This window comes from Anoplopoma fimbria, chromosome 20, assembly GCF_027596085.1.
Source record: "Anoplopoma fimbria isolate UVic2021 breed Golden Eagle Sablefish chromosome 20, Afim_UVic_2022, whole genome shotgun sequence".
NCBI lineage: Eukaryota > Metazoa > Chordata > Actinopteri > Perciformes > Anoplopomatidae > Anoplopoma > Anoplopoma fimbria.
The window spans coordinates 9,096,463-9,116,679 of record NC_072468.1 but is presented as its reverse complement, the minus strand read 5'-3'; the positions used below and the strand labels follow the sequence as shown (position 1 = coordinate 9,116,679).

Sequence of the window (20,217 nt, the reverse complement as noted above, 5' to 3'; positions counted from 1 at the left end):
AATGTCCAGCGTGTTAGAGGCATTATTGTGCACTTGACACTGAAACAGGAACTTTTTTTCCTATTTAAATCTTCAAGCATTTTGATGCTAAGCTTCCAGTTTCTTTTACCAATGTGAAAAAAAGATCTGGTCCTTATTTAGACATCAACTAAAATGTGTACACTATGTAATCCAAACGCTGAGCTCATTGTTATTATAATTTTTTTGTTGTTTAATTTCACCTTGAATCAATTTACCTAATGTAAACAAAAATATGATTACATTTGCAGACCTGTACACAGCACACCCACTTCCTGTCTGAGGTCTTATGTGTTTAATATCACACATGTGGCGCTCTTAGCTCTAACAGCCCCCCTCTCCCCCCTTCCACCCCATCTTCCTTGGATAGTTTAGACCAGCTCTTGTTAATTGAGTCTAATTGAAGAACATGAAGGGGGAATAAAGCAAGCAGGCTTTCAGGACATAAAAGACTGCAGCTGCCTCTCAATAGTATTTATTTTCAACCTCTTCCACTCTGATTTAAGTGTGAGAGGACAATAGAGGCCTGACACTGATATGTGTGCGTTTTTGTGTGCGTGTGTCCGTGATCCGCTGTTTGATTTAGTGCGCCCACCTTCACAAGGACCAGCCTCTTATCAGATCAAAGCTGCAAGCAGCGGCGGCCTATGAAAGAAATAGTGTGTGTGTGTGTGTGTGTGTGTGTGTGTGCTGTAGAGGACAGAGGTGTAGGTGAGGCAGGGGTGTTTACGTTGCTTTTAACCCAGGACAATGGGACCGCAAAGGAGAGAGCCAGCGAGTCCTCTTTGAACTAATGAAGAGGAAACCTTTCACTCTCCTCCATAAAGATAACCAACTCTCCCAGTGCTACGGATTCTCCCTCTTTTCTGGAGTAGAATGAAACAGAATAGAACAAATATATTTCATTTGCTCCGCGCTTCTCGCTGTTTCGCTTTTATCCTCATGAATCCACACAAAGCCAAAACAAGACTTCACAAATGGCTGAAGATTGTTAGAGCTGCAGTTTAGGTTGATAAAACTAAGGTGGACACTAAACTTTCCGAAAGGAGGTTGATACAACAAACAGTAGTAGTAAAGTTAAATGTCTTAATATAAGTGATTTACCAAAGTCAGCATTATTTCATATTTTCCTCAAAGTAGTGCACTAATGTGTGTTGTGATTTTCCAGGTTCAGCAGGTGCAGAGGCAGCACAGTCATTATAGAGACAAGCGGGTTCCCGTGACAGGACTGGACCTCAGAACTGCTCACAGTAAGTTTTTTTTTTTTTTTTTTTTTACCAGCCCCTATTCTCGCTTTTGCTGACCTCCAGTGGATTAAAGCCCCTGAAAACTTAGTTTCAAATGCAAAGTACTTACCTCTGATATTCATTCATTCATTCATTCATTCATTCATTCATTCATTCTCCGTAACCTGCTTATCCAGTTAAGGGTCGCAGGGGTGCTGGAGCCGATCTCAGCTGTCAATGGGCGAAGGCAGGGTACACCCTGGACAGGTCGCCAGTCTGTTGCAGGGCTGACATATATAGACAGACAACCATTCACATTCACATCCACACCTACGGGCAATTTAGAGTCTTCAATGAACCTTAGCTGCATGTCTTTGGACTGTGGGAGGAAGCCGGAGAACCCGGAGAGAACCCACGCTGACACGGGGAGAACATGCAAACTCCACACAGAAGGTTGTCTAGCCCGGGAATACCTCTGATATTTATTATTAATAAATAAACAATAATAATAAGGTTCAGAATTTTGGGTCATCTGGACTGTGTGTTTGGTTTCATCAACTTTGATTTATATTTATATATATACTGTATATATCAAAGTTGATATCTATAGATATATATGTAGATATATAATTGCATAGATATATATATATATATATAGATATATAGAAATATAGTGTATATATATATATATAGATATATATCTATATATATATATAGATATATATCTATATCTATGCAATTAACATAAACTAATAAGAGCTTTGGTTTGCTCACACTGGGCTGTCAAGAAGAGCAATATTAGCAGGCCAAGACTGACAAGACACAGCAGAGTCAAATAAATAAAGGATCGATTGGCTTTGTTTTAGCCGATAAAGATCCATTAAAACATGCCCAAAATGGTCCTGATACCAATCTTTAGGATCGCCCAGTGACATCTTTAACTTGAGAAATATAAAAACCAAGTGGTTACTATGACTTAACATTCGACATGACATCATTTTCATATTGCTGCTCTTTTTGGCCGCGACTTGTTTATCCTGTTTGACTCTGAATAATAGGCCAATATAATTCTAAATGCATCCAACAATATCAAAATGAATTTAAATTGGCTGTTGTTTGCATTATAGATAACAAAATATCTACAATATCAATATGAATTTCTGAAACTGCAAAACAACTTAAAAGAAAAAGTAAGAGAAAGTTTATATGAGAATACAGAAATGTTATTGCATGAGATTCAATGGATCTAAAAGAGATCGAAGGTTTGTAATGGCCAAACTGACAACACTCTGTATATGAGTTACCTTATTAAAGTGTAGTAGGCAAATGTGTGAGCAATTACTTGATTCATGAGTCATGAACCGCAGAAAGTTGCACCCTGAATTAAATGGTTGGGGATCAATACATGTACCGTTAAATCCCTAATTAATACCATTGCTTGAAATAAATTCACGCATGTTTGTGTGCAATGTGATTCTGCAGTCATTTCAGAAATGGGTTTCCAATTAACAACGAGTACGATAATAATTAATTTCACAACTCATACAGTATATTATGAAACAAGCTGATTCATATCCATCATGTGTGAGAGAGAGAGTGAACGGCAGCAAGATGGAGTGCTGTGCAGGGGTGAAAATGTTAAGAAAGCGAGAGCGAGTGGCAATGAATGTGCATGTAGTGCATGGAGAGAAAGGTGCAGGCCTTGATGAGCTGATGGCACATCAACAGACAGCGAGCCAAGCTGTGCGGCAGTAATGAGATGTTAATGATATGCTAATGATATGGTAATCCTCAGACGGTATTCCACCTCACTGGAGAGAACGGGAATCACGGAGGCCTATCACCATTGGTTGGAGACCAGGGACTTCCTGGTGTCAGAGTTCAAAACAAGACAAAAAAACATCCACACACACACACACACACACGTGCACACACACGTGCACACACATCCACACATGATCGGTCTGTGTGCTTGCAGGCTCCCAGAGGAGAGAGTCTGCATCCGACAGGCAGCCTGAGGAGAATAAGAGTGACCAGTCCCTCACCTTCAATGACCCGCTCTGGCCCATGCAGTGGGAACTGGTGGGTGTAATTGTGTGTCTGTGTGTGTGTATGTGTGTATGTGTGTATGTGTGTGTGTTTTGTGTTCATTGGTGTTATCCGGGAGCCTCCTCTCTCTCCTCTCAGCTCTTGTCCTCATGGTGAAGGATGTTCCTCTGACAGGCATAAGTCAGGCAGGCTTTCATGTGTGACTGGAGAGAGAGACAGCAGAGAGAGGGAGGAAGGCAGATTATGGAGGAAAGGAAAAAGAGGAGAGAGAGAGAGAGACAGACAGAGAGCAGGTGAATGGGGTTGTCCATGTTGAACTGAGACAGATGTCGGGGATTGATGAGGCTCGGAGCAACACTGACACACAAACTGCGCTGAAACAAGACAAGCTCATCCCTTCAGCAGAATCTTGTTCACATGGTTTGTGCAGAACAGCAGCAGTACAAAACCAGTATTTTTGGGTGTCAAAATGCTATTTCTTATAGTTAAATGGTAGTACCAAATAATCAGCTGCTGCATTTACAAACTTTTTTGTATGATCCATGTTCTCTATACACAAACTAGGACAAAGTTGTTTGCCTGGGCAAATATACCACTGTCTAGTTTCTTTCTTTGTCTCTTCTGTGCAGTCTCTACCTATTTTCGGAGTGATATTTTCCTCTTTGAATAAGAGATGATTACTCATTTTGTGGATGTAAACAGTTGATTTATCCTGAAGATTGTTTGGATAAAACTGCTTCAACAAAATTCTGTTCAAATTCAGCAAATGATTAAAGACGTTTGAAAGTTTTCCATACTAAAACCTATCCCTACCTGTATTTTGTTACCAACAGCACTTACAAAATCCCTAAAATAAACTACCATACTCATATATTGCCCAGGTTTTTGGTACTTAACAGCTTTCTGTTCTCTCCTGGACACATTTTGGTCGGTACTAAAAAAATATTGAAGTTTGAATCCCAGCCGTACTGATAAATGTGTTTAGGGATCAACCACTGCCCATCTATACAATAGCTGGTAGTACCTGCAGCCAATTTTTCTTATTGCTTATTTTAAGCATGTTATCAGACATCTTATAAAAATGTAGTATTTTTACTTCCTTTATATGTGCTTGTGTTTACAAGATTTGCTACATAATTTTACAACTGTGTCCTGTTTACACAAAAGCGTCTTAAAATTAAATAATTGTTACATGGCCAGATCATAGTCAACAGCATAATTGTGTATAACCTGTATTTATAATAGACTTTATGGTATGGTATTGCCAAGTATCCCAACATGCACTCACGCACACTTACATAGCAGGGTGTCGGTGCTCAGCCAATCAACAAGGCGGATGTTTGTGACTGACATGCGAGGGACTAATCTGACAGAGCCAGGAGGAGGAGAGGCGGGGTCAGAGATTCACCACGGCAACGGGCAACAGATTGATTGACACCTCAGCTCTCGGGGCAAGATGGTGGGGTGAGAGTTGGGATGGGGGCGGAGAGTGGTAGAGACACGGATGGAGGAAGGGAGGAGGAGAGATGTTGAAAGAAAAATCAAACACAGCTTTTCTATTAGAGTGTGATTTGTCGCAAATGCTCAATTCTGAAAACTCCCATTTATGAAAGTTTATTGACAAGATTGTTTATGGATAACAGTGTTATGCATGGACATTTTCCAAAGACACCAAACAGGTTATGCAATAAACCCAACCCTAACTATATCACTTGATTCCATTATTGATCAATGGAACAAAACCATCGTTAACTAAATAATCAAGAAAAATGTAAAGAATTTCTAAAGTTGAGTACATGTCTCTCTCTCTCTCTCTCTCTCTCTCTCTCTCTCTCTCTCTCTCTCTCTCTCTCTCTCTCCCTCACCCTCACCCTCCTCCCCTGCTCTCGTTCTGTTGTGTTTAATCAGCCTCTGGTGGACGTGGATATTGATTGAGGGCCAGTAATCTGCTCAAGGTTGGTAGCCTGCCAGGACCAGACGTGTGTGTGTGTGTGTGTGTGTGTATGTGTGTATGTGTGTGCGTGCGAGCTAGCGTGGTGTGTATTTTTGCTACAAGCTGGTGTGTACATCATGGGTGAGGAGTATACACAATCACACACGCACTCACACACACAAGGCAAGTGGACTCCATTGTATCATTGCTTAGGCTGAGTCCAGGGGAGCTTGTTCAAAGCTGCTAAAATCCATACACCATCCTGAACGTGCTTGCTGTGGATGATGAACGTGTGTGTGTGTGTGTGTGTGTGTGTGTGTGTGTGTGTGTGTGAGCGAGAGAAAGAGCAGGAGTGAGTGTGTATGTGTAGGTGTGTGTGTGTGTGTGTGTGTTTGTATGCTAAATCTGAGGGGCAGCTAAGATAAAGGCGGAGAAGACGGAAAGATTGTTGTTGCTCTGTCTGCATGTGTGTCTTCTGCATAGAGGAAGTGTTTGGGTCTTTTTTTGTGCTCTTGTGTTGCATGAACTTTTTCACAACTCTGTATACATATATTTACGTTGGTTTGAGCATGTGTCTGTGCGTGTGTGTGTGTGTTTGTGCACACATATGTAGATATACAGAGAGAAAGGATTGTTTGTGTTCTGGTGCTTCAGAGAATGATTATAATTCTGTTGACGATTATGTGTGTGCGTGTGTTTGTGTGTGTGTGTGTGTAAGTGTGAAGCTTGTATTGTTGGCTTTCACTTCACAGTGAGTGTGAGTGTGTGTGTGTGAGAAGTGAGTCAGCATTCAAGATGCCTCACTGTAGGCTTAAATCCAAGTTCACAAAGGTGTGCGTCTGGGTTTTTTTTGCACATATGTGTTTCTGTGTACCCTTTGTTTTTGTGGGGGTGTGTATGCGTGTGTGCACTCTCCCCAGGGCCGGTCCTCGTGCTCTAGTGGACATTAGCTTGCTAGTTGCCTCCATTCATCTGCTTTATTCTCACACACTACAAAGCAGCTATGCTCTCTGGATGCAACCCCCCAAGCACATGCACAAACTTACGGATGGACACACAGAGGCTCTCTCTCTATATAAATTTCTCTTTCTCTCATTCACACATTCACACGCACATACATACTTTCCTAAATTACCAACAGTGAACTATCGTTCTACACTAACCAAGTGTGTAAATACATATCACGTCATTTTGAAGAAACAACAAATTGTAAAAAAAAAAAAAAGTCTATAATAATTTCTCCAAATCTATAATACTATTTCTATAATCATTTTTTGATAAATCGCAAAGACGGGACTTGACCGGAACCCTGACCAATGTCTACCTATCAAAAGAGCAACATCCATAGCCTGTACTGAAACCGTCTTTGGTTAACTCAAAACAAATTGTACATGAATCAAGACTTTCTTGATATCTTTCAGAAATGTAATTTAATTGATTGTATTTAACATTTATACATCTCACGGTTACACACATATTCTCACTTTGATTAAGAATAAATTCATCATGTAACGATAAATCATTAGTTATTTGCAGTATTATCCTACAGTCATAACAAAATAGAATTATTATTATTATTACAAAGAATAGAATAAAAAAAAGAATATTTTTTAGTTCATGCTTTAAAAATCTGTCACACTAGTGAACTTGTTTTTTTTAGTCTTACTCTATGTAGGCCTGTGTCTGAGGTGGCACGTGTCTGGTGGCTGAGTCTAACACTTGGGGCTCGGTCGGGACTAAGTAGATATTGTTGGGCTCACCTCAACACACACAACCGGTTCTGGTAGGGCTGGACTCTACCCTTTTTTGGAGTTGCCCAGGGTGAGAGGTACAGGTTGTGTGGGTACAAACCACCGGCTGAGCGATACTGTATAGAAGTTTTCCCCGGGGAACTGGAGCATTGCCTCTATGCGACTGTGAGTCGCTGAGAGGTAGTATCTGACTGTTGTTTGTGCTTATGCACCAAACAGGAATTTGTGGGAGACCATGAAAAAAGACTTTCGGTTGGCCTGAAGGAAGTTCTTGCACACTGTTAAGATGTCTCAGAAAGGAAAGCAGTGTTGGGCTCAGTCTCTGTTCAGCAGGGGAGGAGAATGTGGAACCCGAACAGGGAATATTGTCGTGTAGTGGAAAGAGCACATTGATGAACCCCTGAACCCGACCAACAGTCCTCTGTGGAGGCGGTAGAGATTAAAGACTCAGAAAAACTCATCCATATCCCTGGCAGAGGTCGCTGAGATAGTCAAAAAGCTCCTCGGTGCCAATGTGCAATTGGTCGATGAGATTCGCCCTGAGATGCTGAAGTGTCGCGTGGAGGTCTGGGTCAGTGCCTGTAGAGAGGCAGACCAGCTGGTGGTTCCCATTTTGAAAAAAAGCTGGAGCTGAGAGTGTCGACAATTAGTTTCACACCACTCAGCCTGCCTGGGAAAGTTTATTTCAGGTGCTGGAGAGGATGCTATGACCGACTGTCACAGATCCAGGAAGAGCATTCCATATTCTGTCCTGGCCGTTTAACAGTCGACGGGCTCTTTACCCTGGATGGTTCATGGGAGTTTGCCCTTCCAGTCAACATGTGTTTTGTGAACTTGGAGAAGACGTATGACCCTGGAGGGGTTTCAAGGCGCAGGGGGAGGAGAGGAGAGTTTGGGGACCTCAGAATTGCATCTCTGCTCTTTGCAGATGGTGTGGTTTGGTTGACTCCATCAGACTGTGACCTTCAGTGCTCAATGGGGTTGTGGCAGTTGAGTGGGAAACAGGCAGGATGTGAGAGTCAGTATCGTTAAGTCTGAGGCCATGGTTCCCGCGGGAAAACGGGAGATGGGACCTCCGCTTTGGGAGTGAGTCACGGTCCCAAGCGAAGGAATTCAAGTATCTCTTGGAGTGTAAAATGGAGAGTGAGATTGAGAGACGGTTTTGTGCAGCATCAGCATTGATGTTAGCATTGCACTGGACCATTGTAGTGAAGAGGCAGCTGAGCGTGAAGACGAAGCTCTTGATTCACCAGTTCATCTGTGTTCAAACCCTCACCTCTGGTCATGAGCTTTGGGTAGTTACCCAAAGAATGAGATGGCGGATACAAGTAACAAAAATGTATTTCCTTCCTAGTGTGGTTAAGCTTAGCCTTATAGAAGCTTACACGGGTAGACCCAGAACATGCTGGGGAGATGTGTGCTAGTTCATGACATCACACAATTGTAATGAGGTCAAAACAAGATGAAAACATTATCATTACTTTCTCGTAAGAATTATTCATTATGCATATTTCTTTTTTTTCATCCATGCTGGAGTGTGAAAATCACTCCAGGGAACTTTTGTCACAATGTACCAACAAACAGGGACTTGTGTCATTCTGCACATTACAAGTGTGGACCTTATTTTTCTGTAATGTACCTCAACAAACATATTGCATTTCTATATGAGTAGATTTAGGACGATAGTACAATGCAAAATTGATAAAAAAAAATCATATGCTTGGCAGGGGGAGTTTTAATTTTTATTTAAAGAACCAGTAAAAGTCTTATGTTAGATGTGTTTTTAATGATTAATTTAACATAACAACTTTTTTTTTTTAAATAGAGAGGGTCTTTTAGTATGTAGCCTGTTAAATAGGATTCCCATAGTCAGAAAGCATGTGAAAATATTACGTGTTTGTGAGAGGTTACAATCCAAGCTCCAGCCTATAGGCGCAGTGCTGAATGTGATCTTTAACGTTCACACACTTGCAGGTCCCTTGTTTGCTTAAATTACAATTAATTAACTAGAGTCTCTTAGACACAATCTCAGAATGATTTGAAGCATGACCAACAGTGGACTTTCAAAATGTCCCCAGTTTGCTCATCGGTCCACTGTTAGTGAACGTGTAATGACTTGGAGGTCCACTGTTGGATAGGTATGCAACTACACACACACACACACACACACACACACACACACACACACACACACACACACACACAACACACAACACACAACACACAACTCACACACACACACATACACACACACACACAGACACATCTTATCCCCTACTGAGCAGGTTTATTTCCCCAACAATGGAGCTTCTTAAAACACGCACTTTGAATATCAAATTGGTTGTCCGTGTGTATGTGGGCAGCTACTGACATTTTTGGAAAGACAGTTTGTTCATTGCCTTTATTGGTGTATGATTATTTGTGTGTATGTTAGGGGTTTAACGGTTCACAAAATTCACAGTTTGGTTCAATACGGTACAATGGTGCCACGGTTCGGTACGTTTTCAATACAGAAGTAGAAATGCCAGAGAAATTGACTTGATTTTAAAATATTTGTATTTATTAAAACTAACATCATAAAATTTGTTCTTCTTTACTTTGAACAATGATAGATTAGTTTGTGTACAGGAAGCTGCAGCATTATGGCTTTTCATCTCCCATTCAGTGGTGAGGTCATGCGCCGTTACAGTCAGGTAGCTTTGTGTAGCCCTTTACATCCAGCCATCTGTTGTCAGAACAACAGCGGGTGATCTGGACATTTGATTCTCTATTTGAGCTTTTGTTTTCTTGTGCATAACAGGAATTTCAGTCTGGCTGAAATGGGCCCAGGAAGGAGTAGTGTAACGGGAATCAATAACATTAAGCATGTTCGTGGAGCCTGCGTATAAATGTACCAATCTCCGTGGTGATAGCTTTAGCCCTGTTTGAATTGGTAGGGTATATCTGCCTAAATGCTGCAGGGATAGTTTCTAGCGTATGGGCTGTTCTTGGTTTTCCCGGTGAGCTAATTTAGGGCAGCTGCCTCATAAAACATAAAATATAATGTTCTTGGTGGAGCCACTGCGCTCAACATGGCAACCCACACGACGTAACAGGCAACGTGCCACTCCCACCACGAAACCGTCTACTCCAGTGAGGCAGCTGCCCTAGCGATATAGCGATATAGTTTTATTCAAAAGTATTGTTCCGTTTGTCATGCGCACTGAACTGAAAGCCTCGTACCGTACGGTTCGATACAAATACGTGTATTGTTACCCCCCCAGTGTATGTGCATCTTTTGTGTTGTTTTCAATTGTATAGTTTGTGTTTACAACTGCAACATTTTAAGTTGTATGGGTACAGTCTTAGTGTATTATTACATTTGATGGTATTAGTGTTTTCAAATGAATGAATATAATCTTTGTGGCCACCAAGGCTCATGGGAGTTGCAACAATGGCTCTTTTGCCTGGCCATGCTGGTGTTTTTCCAGTGAAATGTGTGTTGGTTTGAAGGTGGTTGGATTTGTGGTTTAAGGCACAAGGATGAAATATCTGTCTCTGTGACTTCCTCATGAACTCTCTGGGCTTCTTATGTGCCAGCCTTATGTGTCTGCACTTACCTGTTTGTAACTCTAGACATACACAAAGATGTGCACATATTCTCTCACATAAACATGTGTTGAACTTACACTAAATATGTCCATTCATGCACACACAGTACAGATTCTGCAGAAAGTTTATTCACATATAGTATGGAGACCACAAGAAGAAAGAATTCCTGATGGGAAATGGATACTGACACTGCTTGACACTTGAACAATGCTCTTATGTGCTGTTTTGAAGCAGCCTAAGACTGTGAATATAAATGTATGAACAGGTGCTTTGCCTGAGCAGCCGGGCGGGTAGGAGACTGGGTCAGGTGATAGGCAGGAGCAGGAAACCGCAGTAGCATCTAGAGGACGGGTCATGAATGGTAGACATGGAACAAAAGAGATTTTAGAAAGTAGGCAGAACACACAAGTGCAATTACTTGCCAAAAGGAATACCAAAATTGTGCCACCGGATATGTAAAAATATAACCTCAGTTTTAAGAAAACAAAAAAATTGACAAACAGTTGCAGATTTAAACAAAAGAGGAATAATGTCCAATGACAATGTTGCCGTAGTCCATTTAAAGTTGTGATAATATTGTTATGTGTGTATGTCTGTGTGTCTGTGTTTAGTTTGCACAGGGCGAGTACAGCTCCAGTGGGTTAGACCTGAATGTGATGCCAGTTTGGATCAACAACATCACCGGTGATGGAGTAGTGGTCAGCATCATTGATGATGGTGAGTCCAATCTTCACTGCAACACAGACTGATTGAATCTTTAAATAATTACACAGGCACATGATGCCTAGATCGATAATATAGATGTGGATATTCTGGAAAAATTATATGCAATGTCATATTCATTAAATATTTTTACAAACACAAAATATTAGTTTGTAACAGGACTCATGCTTGGGTTCTTTCTGGTTGTGTACTAGATGGAAGAATCATTTTAAGCATACACCTGTATGCCAAGGCCAAGAGCATCTAAACTATCTGGAAAATAAACTTATCTTACATAGGAATTTGTATAACTTTTGCGTTTGCGGTGGTGTGTGCTATTCAAAAAGATTTTTAGGATTGCGAAGACTCATCAAGTTTGGTTTGATTAAGCTGAACTCAGACCCCTCAGTGGAGAGGGTGAATGATTTATGTTGGTGTCCCCACCCTCCACCACCACCGTCATCTTCGCCTCAGTCACGCCACAATGAGAATTCATTTCTCTCTGATTGCTGGGATATCTGGCAACAAGGGAAATGAGAGAGCGGCATCTTATGGGCTCATTCATCAAGAACTAATTGAAGCCTCACTAGTCTCAAGTGCTGATAGAGCTGGAGTAGCATTGGAGTGTGCTGTTTGGTATGTGTGTGTGTGTGTGTGTGTGTTAAAAGTGTTCATGTGACACTTTTGTTGCATCCAAGTGGCTCTGACTCTTCAGTCGGTGTGTGAAAGTGGAGAAAATGTCCTATAAACGTGTCATTATTCCAAGATATGGCGAATTTGTGTGGGTGTGGGTTTTTGTTTTTTTCGTCCACTTGCGTCCATGCACGTCTCTATGCTCGCATGTGTGTTGATTCTTACTTGGCTGTCTGTTTTTGATGGAAGATGCTGCTATTATGGTGGACAGAAGGTCTTCTCTTTTGCTGTGCATCCCTCTGCATACAGACAGCTACTCATTGTGTGTGTGTGTGTGTGTGTGTGTGTGTGTGTGTGGGGGGGGGGGGGGGTATTGCTGGCGAGGGGTGGAGGGCGGATACAGAATGAGCAAGCAAGCGAGAGAAAAAGGGAAAGAAATTAAATAGAGGAAGGATATAGAGGGAAATGTCAGGCGAAAGCAAGAGTAAAAAGGATTCAGAGAGGGTGTGTGTGTGTGTGTGTGTGTGCGTGTGCGTGTGTGTGTTAATGTATATGTATGTGTGTGTGTGTGTGTATGAGAGAGACAGAGTATTAGACTTGCACCACTGAATCTCCTCTCCTCCGAGGCTATTGTACTCTGCTCCACCTCTCTGTATTGATTCCACCGGGCAAGAGCTCCCTCACTCTTTCTCCTTCTCTCTCTCCATCTCTTTCTCTTTCATTTTCTTGGTCTTTCCCTCTTCTATTTTCCTGTTCCCTCTTTGTTAACTAGGAGGTGAATCCTTCCTCTGGCCAACCCTTTTTTTTCTCTTCTCTTCTCTTCCCCCTCTTTCTCTGCCTCTCCTCCTCTCAGACAGTCTGCCTCTCACAGCTGAAAGATTGTGTACACGCTCACCTTTAGCCACCTTTCAATCGATACCCATTGATTTTAATATCACAATGAAATAAATTATTTTTCTTGAGTGAAAGCCCCCTCCTCCTCTATCTCCATCCTTTCAATCCAATCCCTCTGTTTTAAAAGGTAATGTAATTGGCATCTGAGGTCAGTCCTCTAAAAGCGTCCAATCGCATTCACCATGCCACCTTCAATTTACATGCTGTGTTTGGGTTTGCTTCTGACTCTGCTCTTTCAGACTATTGTCCCACAGTTGCACTATTAGATATGGCTGCATTGCATTTATTTTATTACTGTATCTCCTGGACACCAGCATAAACCTTAGAAAACACAGCTCAATAAAATCATGGTCCTCATTTACCAACGTGCATATGCACAGTTTTGTGCATTTTTTGTGTATTTAAAAAAAAAGATATATTCAGAGCAAGATAATACCATTAACCTCTTTATTTCATATTTTCCCCCCTTATTGACATTCTGTAGTAATCAATCTGCATTTTGATTGATTTAACTAAGCCAGGTATATTTTGCATGTAAGTTGTGGAAGTGTCAAAAGAAACCGTTTGGTTTAGCAGGATTTCGTTCAGCGTTGTGGTAATCGTAGCGTTACACGTTTGATTGATTACGCAGTATATTTGTGAGGGAGCAACGACTAGTAACCCACCTGTGCACGCAGTCGGATGCCCTGACCAGTTGTGCTCCCTCCATCACTCACTGTCTAACCAGGGTAACTATGCGACAACATATGAAGCAGAGATGCAACGATAAGCGGATTAAGCCATTAGTCGATCAACAGAAAGTGAATCTACAAGCCTGTGATAATCGGTTGTTACAGTCATTTTACAAGGAAAAGTGACAGAAATGAGACTGTTTCAGGTTCTCAAATGTGAGAAACTGTTGATTTTCTTGGTCTTACATTATAGTAAACTGGATGTCTTAGGACGGTTGGCTGGACAAAACAAGACATTTGATGCCGTCACCTCCGGCTGTAAGATATTGTGATGGGCTTTTAGTTCATCAATGTTTTTTCATAAACTAAACGATAAATTGAGAAAATGAAAACCTTTCCTTTCTAGATCTTTGAAAGGATGGTTGTCAATATCTGGCATTTTGGGAGTGTCTCTTTATGTAACAGGGCCTGTACGTGCACAAGCACATTCATATGGAACAGGTGATATTCATCTTTGTTCATTAGGTAAATGTGTGCTTATGCATGTTTGATGAATAGCAACTTTCTTGTCCATATGGGCACGTTTTTTAGAACTTGTTCTATGCATGCTTTGATTGATGAGGCCTTAGGACCGATTCATAGCAGTAATAAAAGACGACTGTCCAGGGGCGTAAATATAGACAGTACAGTTGCACTGGGGCCTGTGGGGGAGGGGGGGCAGATTTATAAAAAAAAAAAAAAAGAACTGAAAATCAGAAAGCCATACGAGCCATCTATTTTATGTGCCCCTTGGAGATCAAACCCATCTCCATATCCATCATGTTTTTAGACAGTAGCAATAACACAATTAATTCTACCTGTATGTTGATATTGTCCAATGTCAAGTCTGTATTTGTTCACTATGATAAGATGATGTGTGTGTCAGTGCTTCATAAGTGGTAACTAGCGTGCTCTTGGGCCCATGGTTATTACCTTAAGCAAATGCGACTGTCTTATACAGTGCACATCAACATAAACATAAAGTAGCCATAGGTAGTAAGGTTAAATGTATAGATTCATCAGTGAAATGGCATCCAGCCACATTCCTCCAACGACAGCCCCACAGTGTCCCCGTCACCCTGCTATCATCGCCGGCCTCCGTCCCTCCTGGCTCGGCTGGCCCGAAAGCACTCCAGTATCGATTGGCCCTTACGCCATTGTCATTACATGTCATTGGTGCACAGAGAGGCCCAGGACGCAAATTAGACTGGGGAAGGGAGGGAGAAAGAAGGAAGAAAAGAGGTGGAACAAACACAAAGAACGGCCGAGCAGTGTCAAAGATAATTCAGCGAGGAAGGATTCCCATAATGCAGGACAGTTTTATGTCACACTGATTTGCAAAGAGCAAGAAAATGGCCCTTTTTAAAAATGCCGTCTTCTTTGCAGAGCGTCGCAATAGCATGTAGGATACAGGTAAACATCAATTTGAGCCAATCCTGTCTTCTCTCTACCTCTCTTTACTGCATTATATAGAAGATGTACACATTGTGCCATTTTTTTTTTTTTTATGTCTTAGGAATAACAGTAAGGGCGAAGATGGTGAGATTTTATAGTTGCACCTTGAAAAGCACTCCACTGAGGGAATAATGTGAGCCGAATATAAATGGAGAGCTGTATTTACTGTATGTTGTCATAGTGTATGTGTTTATCTGTTGATGGAGGAGGTGTGATAAAACATTTTATGGCTGATTATGAAGGCTTACGTAGCTGCTGTGAGAGGCAGAGCTGTATTTTTTCAGATGCTACAGTCTCAGCTGATAGACTTAATGAGGTGTGTCTACAGCATGAAAAGCATTTAATCTACTGTCTGCTCATGTGTTGTGTCCGTGTCCTTCAGAAACAGTGCATTTAAAAAATAAAAAAAAAAGTCAGTTTGGAAAATGAAATTTTATATTTTTTAAAACTGTACTGTACATTTTTAGTTGGTTTTCCTGGGCAGTGTGTTATAATCCATGGTGTCATGGTACAGTACATTGGCTGCACCTGGTACACTGTTATCTTATTAACCTTATTACAGTATTCAAAGTGATAGTCATCCAAAATACTCACCATATGGCGTTGTGTGGCTCACCAACAAAATACCATCTAATAGAAGCAATCCAAATTTTAGGGAAAAAGGAACAGCTTCTGCTTTTAATTGATTCATACTGAAACAACTAGTAGTGCATGTTAGTGTTTTACAGAGTAGTGACTTCTATCATATTACTATGACTAGAATCTGAGCGTAAACTGACTGTATTATCCCAATGCAGTGTAAACAAAACAGGCCATAATTTCCCTAATGACTGTGCATTTGAAAAAGTGTAACACACAGACAACTGAAAACACCGCCGGCCGGTGAGGATACACAAACTAAGAGCATGATTATCATGATTATCTTCCACCACCAAGCAACAAAGTCACTGACAGGTAGCTAAACAAATTGGTCGCCAAGCAACACTGAAGAACCTGTATGTATAAGTGTGGGGTTTTTTTATATGATAATGTATATTTATTTAAATGTATTATCTTATATTATTATTATTATTATTATTATAAGTTTATATTATTTGTCACAGTTTATGTATTTTATCCTCATAGGATTTTATCAGGCTGGTGTTTTCAGCAGATAGAGCCAATGTGTGTGCCTCTGAATTTTTGACATCATGCTCACAGGCTCCTGGCTCAAGTCCAAAGAGTGTCAGAAGTCTGCCTGTGCGGCTGTTTGGTAGAAATGACACTGGCCGGCTATGTAAAAGTGTGTCTGACAGGGGGAGCGACGGAGTCAGCGCTTTCTTTCCCACCCTCCTTACCCCCCGCTGTTCAATCCATCCAGCTGCTGTCACCACAGGGGAGCAGACAATCTATCAAGGCATCGGGATGCATTCTCCTCACCTGCGCCGCGCCTTTAATGAACAGCCAACATGATCCCGGCTGACAAGCAGGAAATGGATGTAATAAAGATTGTTTCTGCATGCTCTTTGCATCCCTGATAAATCACCTCGCTGTGCAACAGATACGGGAGCCACATGGAAATTTGATTTCACACGGCAAGGGGGAGGAAGAAGAGAACAGTGGGGGGAAAAAAGAGAGCTGCTAGTGGCAGGGTCACTCTATTTTATTCCCCTTTTTTCTCCAGCGGAGCGGTGGAGCAAAGTGTGTGGGGGTTGAATGGAGGGAATGTTGTTTTTTCTTTTCTTTTTTTCCTCCCCTGGCTTTTACTTATCCCACCAACGCTCTGTTAAGCCTGGAACATGCCTCTGTGCCTGTAAGTCTATAAACAATAACCGACGGTAAGTGCAGGAGTCCACATAGGTGTCTGTCATCGTGCTATGACGTAACATTAATATGTGCACTAGAAGGCAGGGACCCATTTACCAACAACAAAAAATACACGGGGAAAAAAGAAACCTATTTTTGTTGTGAGAAAATAATACTACTTCATAATAATACATAAACAAAATGAGACTTCTCAGTGTCTCTGGATATCCATTCCTGCAGAACCAAACAGAGTTTAATGCACAGAACAATAAATATACACAATGTGTTGTGTTCAGAAGTGTGCACAGGGGTCCTCTAAGAGCCTCTGCATGCTACAATTACCCAGAAACCCCTTCTTTGTTTGCAAGTATCCTTGTAAAAGTATGTGTCCGCCTGACCACTCTTATGCATACTTGGTGTTCCCCACACTGTAAATATAAATTTCCTCAATCCCTTTACACACTTTAAAAATCTCCTTTTTATAAGTTATAATATCTGTCTGTAATAATGTGTTGTGCAAATCAACTTGATTAAAGTGATTTGTTTCTTAAAAAAAAAAAAAAAAAAAAGAATCTCAGCGACATCCCCTATTCATACTTGAGTCATTCAAGAAAGGTCTTGAAACATTAACAATTTTGATTTGAAACTAGCAGAAAATGTTTCACTATTGTGAAATGGTATTAAATATGCACTTGATGGCTACATGTATTTGTTAAATATTGAGGCTAAAGCTACATGTCCTGCGCAAAAAAGTGCTACTCACAAATAAATGATCTTCAGAATAAAAAGGGAATAAAGAAACCGTGTAAAGCAAGTTAGTCCTTACACTATAAGTATAATAAAGAAATATAAATGTATTCCACTTGAACACAACCCTGTTAAGATGCTTAGATTAATGTTGGCTGGAATAGATGGAGTGTACATTTCCCCAAGTCTAATAAATATGGGGACAGCTCACGTTGGCCTAAACTCTGATAGCATCCACAGAGTGGGGAAAATACCACAAAGTAGATGTTTTAGTCTTTCTTTTTAGCGTAACCTTTTACCCCAGATTCTACAGTAGTTTGATATGATGTGTTCCTCAGCCTTGGACATAATACTCTCCTTTGTTTTTGGTGACGGAAAGGCTTAAAACTGGCTTAATAAGATGGAGAATTGTCCAGTGTACCACATAGACCTTTATAAATCAGGATGAATCTCTAACTCTCAATCCTCATCCCCAGGTTTTTTCATAGCAAACTGAAAAAAGCTGGACATCACATGCAATAACATAATAGCATGACGGCCTGAACCAAACTGCAACACCCCCACTCAAAGACACTCTATAAGAGCATACAACACATCACACCAGAAAGCGTTCACCCACATGGCCTGCTGTCCAAACTCACTGTAGTAGTCCTCTGAACAGAAATACATTCATATTGTAGACTACAGGGAAAGCGAGAGAAACGATGGGCCGAGGGGGGTGGGAGGGCGAAGAAAAGAGAATAATGATTAGAGCTGGGGAGAAATAATAGTGGGGGAGCAGGAGAAATACACGGGGAATGGAATATAGGCGAATAAAGGGAGAGCGAGATTGAGATGGGGGAGAGGACGGGAGAGGCAAGAGTGAGATAGGGAGGGAGGAGGGGTGGGGGCGGGGATGCAGATATGGGGGTGGATGGGTAATTTATGATTTAATCTAATGCAGTCTGGACCTGCTGTAAGTCACACAGACCTCAGCTGGGAAAGCGAGGAGGCCGAGATGGAGAAATCGAGAGGGAGACATTAACCTTTCCTTGAAGCGAGTGTGGAGCTGTTTTATCTGACCACCATCCACCCCTGTAAACACCCCCCCCCCCCCCCCCCCCCCCAAACTTCACCAAGTGCTCCTCTAGTGCTGCGTTTCCCAAATGTGTTATGTAATCATAATTAACTTTGGTTCCAAGGAGTTTAGGTAAGAATATTGCGATACATTTAGGTGACATTGTGTCACTGATTGATACAAAGTTCTAGTGACTGAAGCTAAGCTCTCGCTGCTTTAGACACCCAATGTATTTTGCACGGAAACTGATGCCTAACACTCCTGATATGTTTGCAACAGCAGAAGACCAAGGTAGAAAAAGAAACTTAGAACGAACCCAAACGTCATCAACAGAATAAAGTCCAGGGAAAATAGCTGTCAGAAAAGTGCCCACACTGACAACTTATTGCCAGGAAGTGCAGAGTGAAGGTGCTTGAAGATGGATACAATCTCAATAATGATGCCAATATCAAGGATTACAAAATTTCCCAGAAGCAGATCATGTATGTTCATGCACTCGTCCTACACCTCAGTATGAGGTAAGAAGACCGTCAACCTGCAACATAAGCTGCCCCAGCATCAGCTATCGCCACTGGTATTGCTGCTGACGTCTTTGGCTGTTTTTGAACTTGATTTTTGGTTTGATTTCTCCAAGACCACATATGCGTCACATAGAACTTCAACTCTTTGGATCCTGAAAATGAAATTGTGTCAGTGACTGGACTCAAAGGGAACCTTAATAATATGCTGTATTCGAGTAAAATATAGCAAGTAATCAGTATCATCAATAACAGATGTTATGATCTCAGTTGTTACAGTGCATTGTGGTATAGGGTACAGCAAGAACTATGGTGTGCTCTACATCCAGTGGTTATTTTGCAGGATGTTGGATGCATCTTTCCCGATCAGGCTATATCGCATTTCAATAATACTCCGCACTGTAACTGTGTTTACATTATTTCATTTACTTTGTGTCATAGAGTGCCAGTGGGCTATGCAAGTACACAACTTCCGTTTCACCTTGTCTTATTACTAAGGGGATTGCCTCCCTGAAATGGCTGTGTTTACATTATTTTATTCTCTGTGATAGAGAGAGCTACTGAGCCCTTCTTCCAATTCACAATCAACAATCTTCATCGGCATAAGAAACTTGTCTGTCTGAGAAAACACAAGCAGCCCATGCTGGCCTATCACAGTTCTTACAGATCCACATGGCATTTTCACAACTGCCCCAATATGTAGTTACATTTCTGAGTAGGCCTAGGTCAACTATAGAATACTGTAGCTAAACCATAAGCGGTTAATGCAGAAAAGGCGTCATATATATACATATCTCCATCCCTGTGGATATATGTTATAGGAGTGCAATGCTTAATGTAGCAGGTGGATTACACTTTTTATCTAACTACCCCGATTGTAATGCCACGTTCAGGGTTTGGGCCATTCAGATTTGTTAATCAGATCAGATCTTTAAGTTGGACTGTTATTTGCAAGTGATTAAGTCGGATTTGTATGTCCAGTCCAGGCAGCAACCTCAGGTTCTGAATGGTGAAGCCAATGTGGAAGTGTTTTAAACTTGGATTCTTTCTGCTGGCCAGCCGGGGGCGACTCCTCTGGTTGCAAAAAGAAGTCTGATTGTATAGAAGTCTATGAGAAAATGACCCTACATCTGACTTGATTTATTACC

The 20,217-nt window shown here is 41.2% G+C and overlaps 1 protein-coding gene across 1 annotated transcript in view; it reads left to right on the top strand.

Moving 5' to 3' along the window:
• The window catches only part of LOC129109234 (neuroendocrine convertase 2-like), a 162,069-nt gene that overhangs the window by 29,489 nt on the left and 112,363 nt on the right, over window positions 1–20,217 (top strand). The window contains 3 exon segments of the mRNA XM_054621256.1: window positions 1,187–1,268; window positions 3,223–3,326; window positions 11,180–11,285. Coding sequence (XP_054477231.1) covers window positions 1,187–1,268; window positions 3,223–3,326; window positions 11,180–11,285 — 292 coding nt within the window.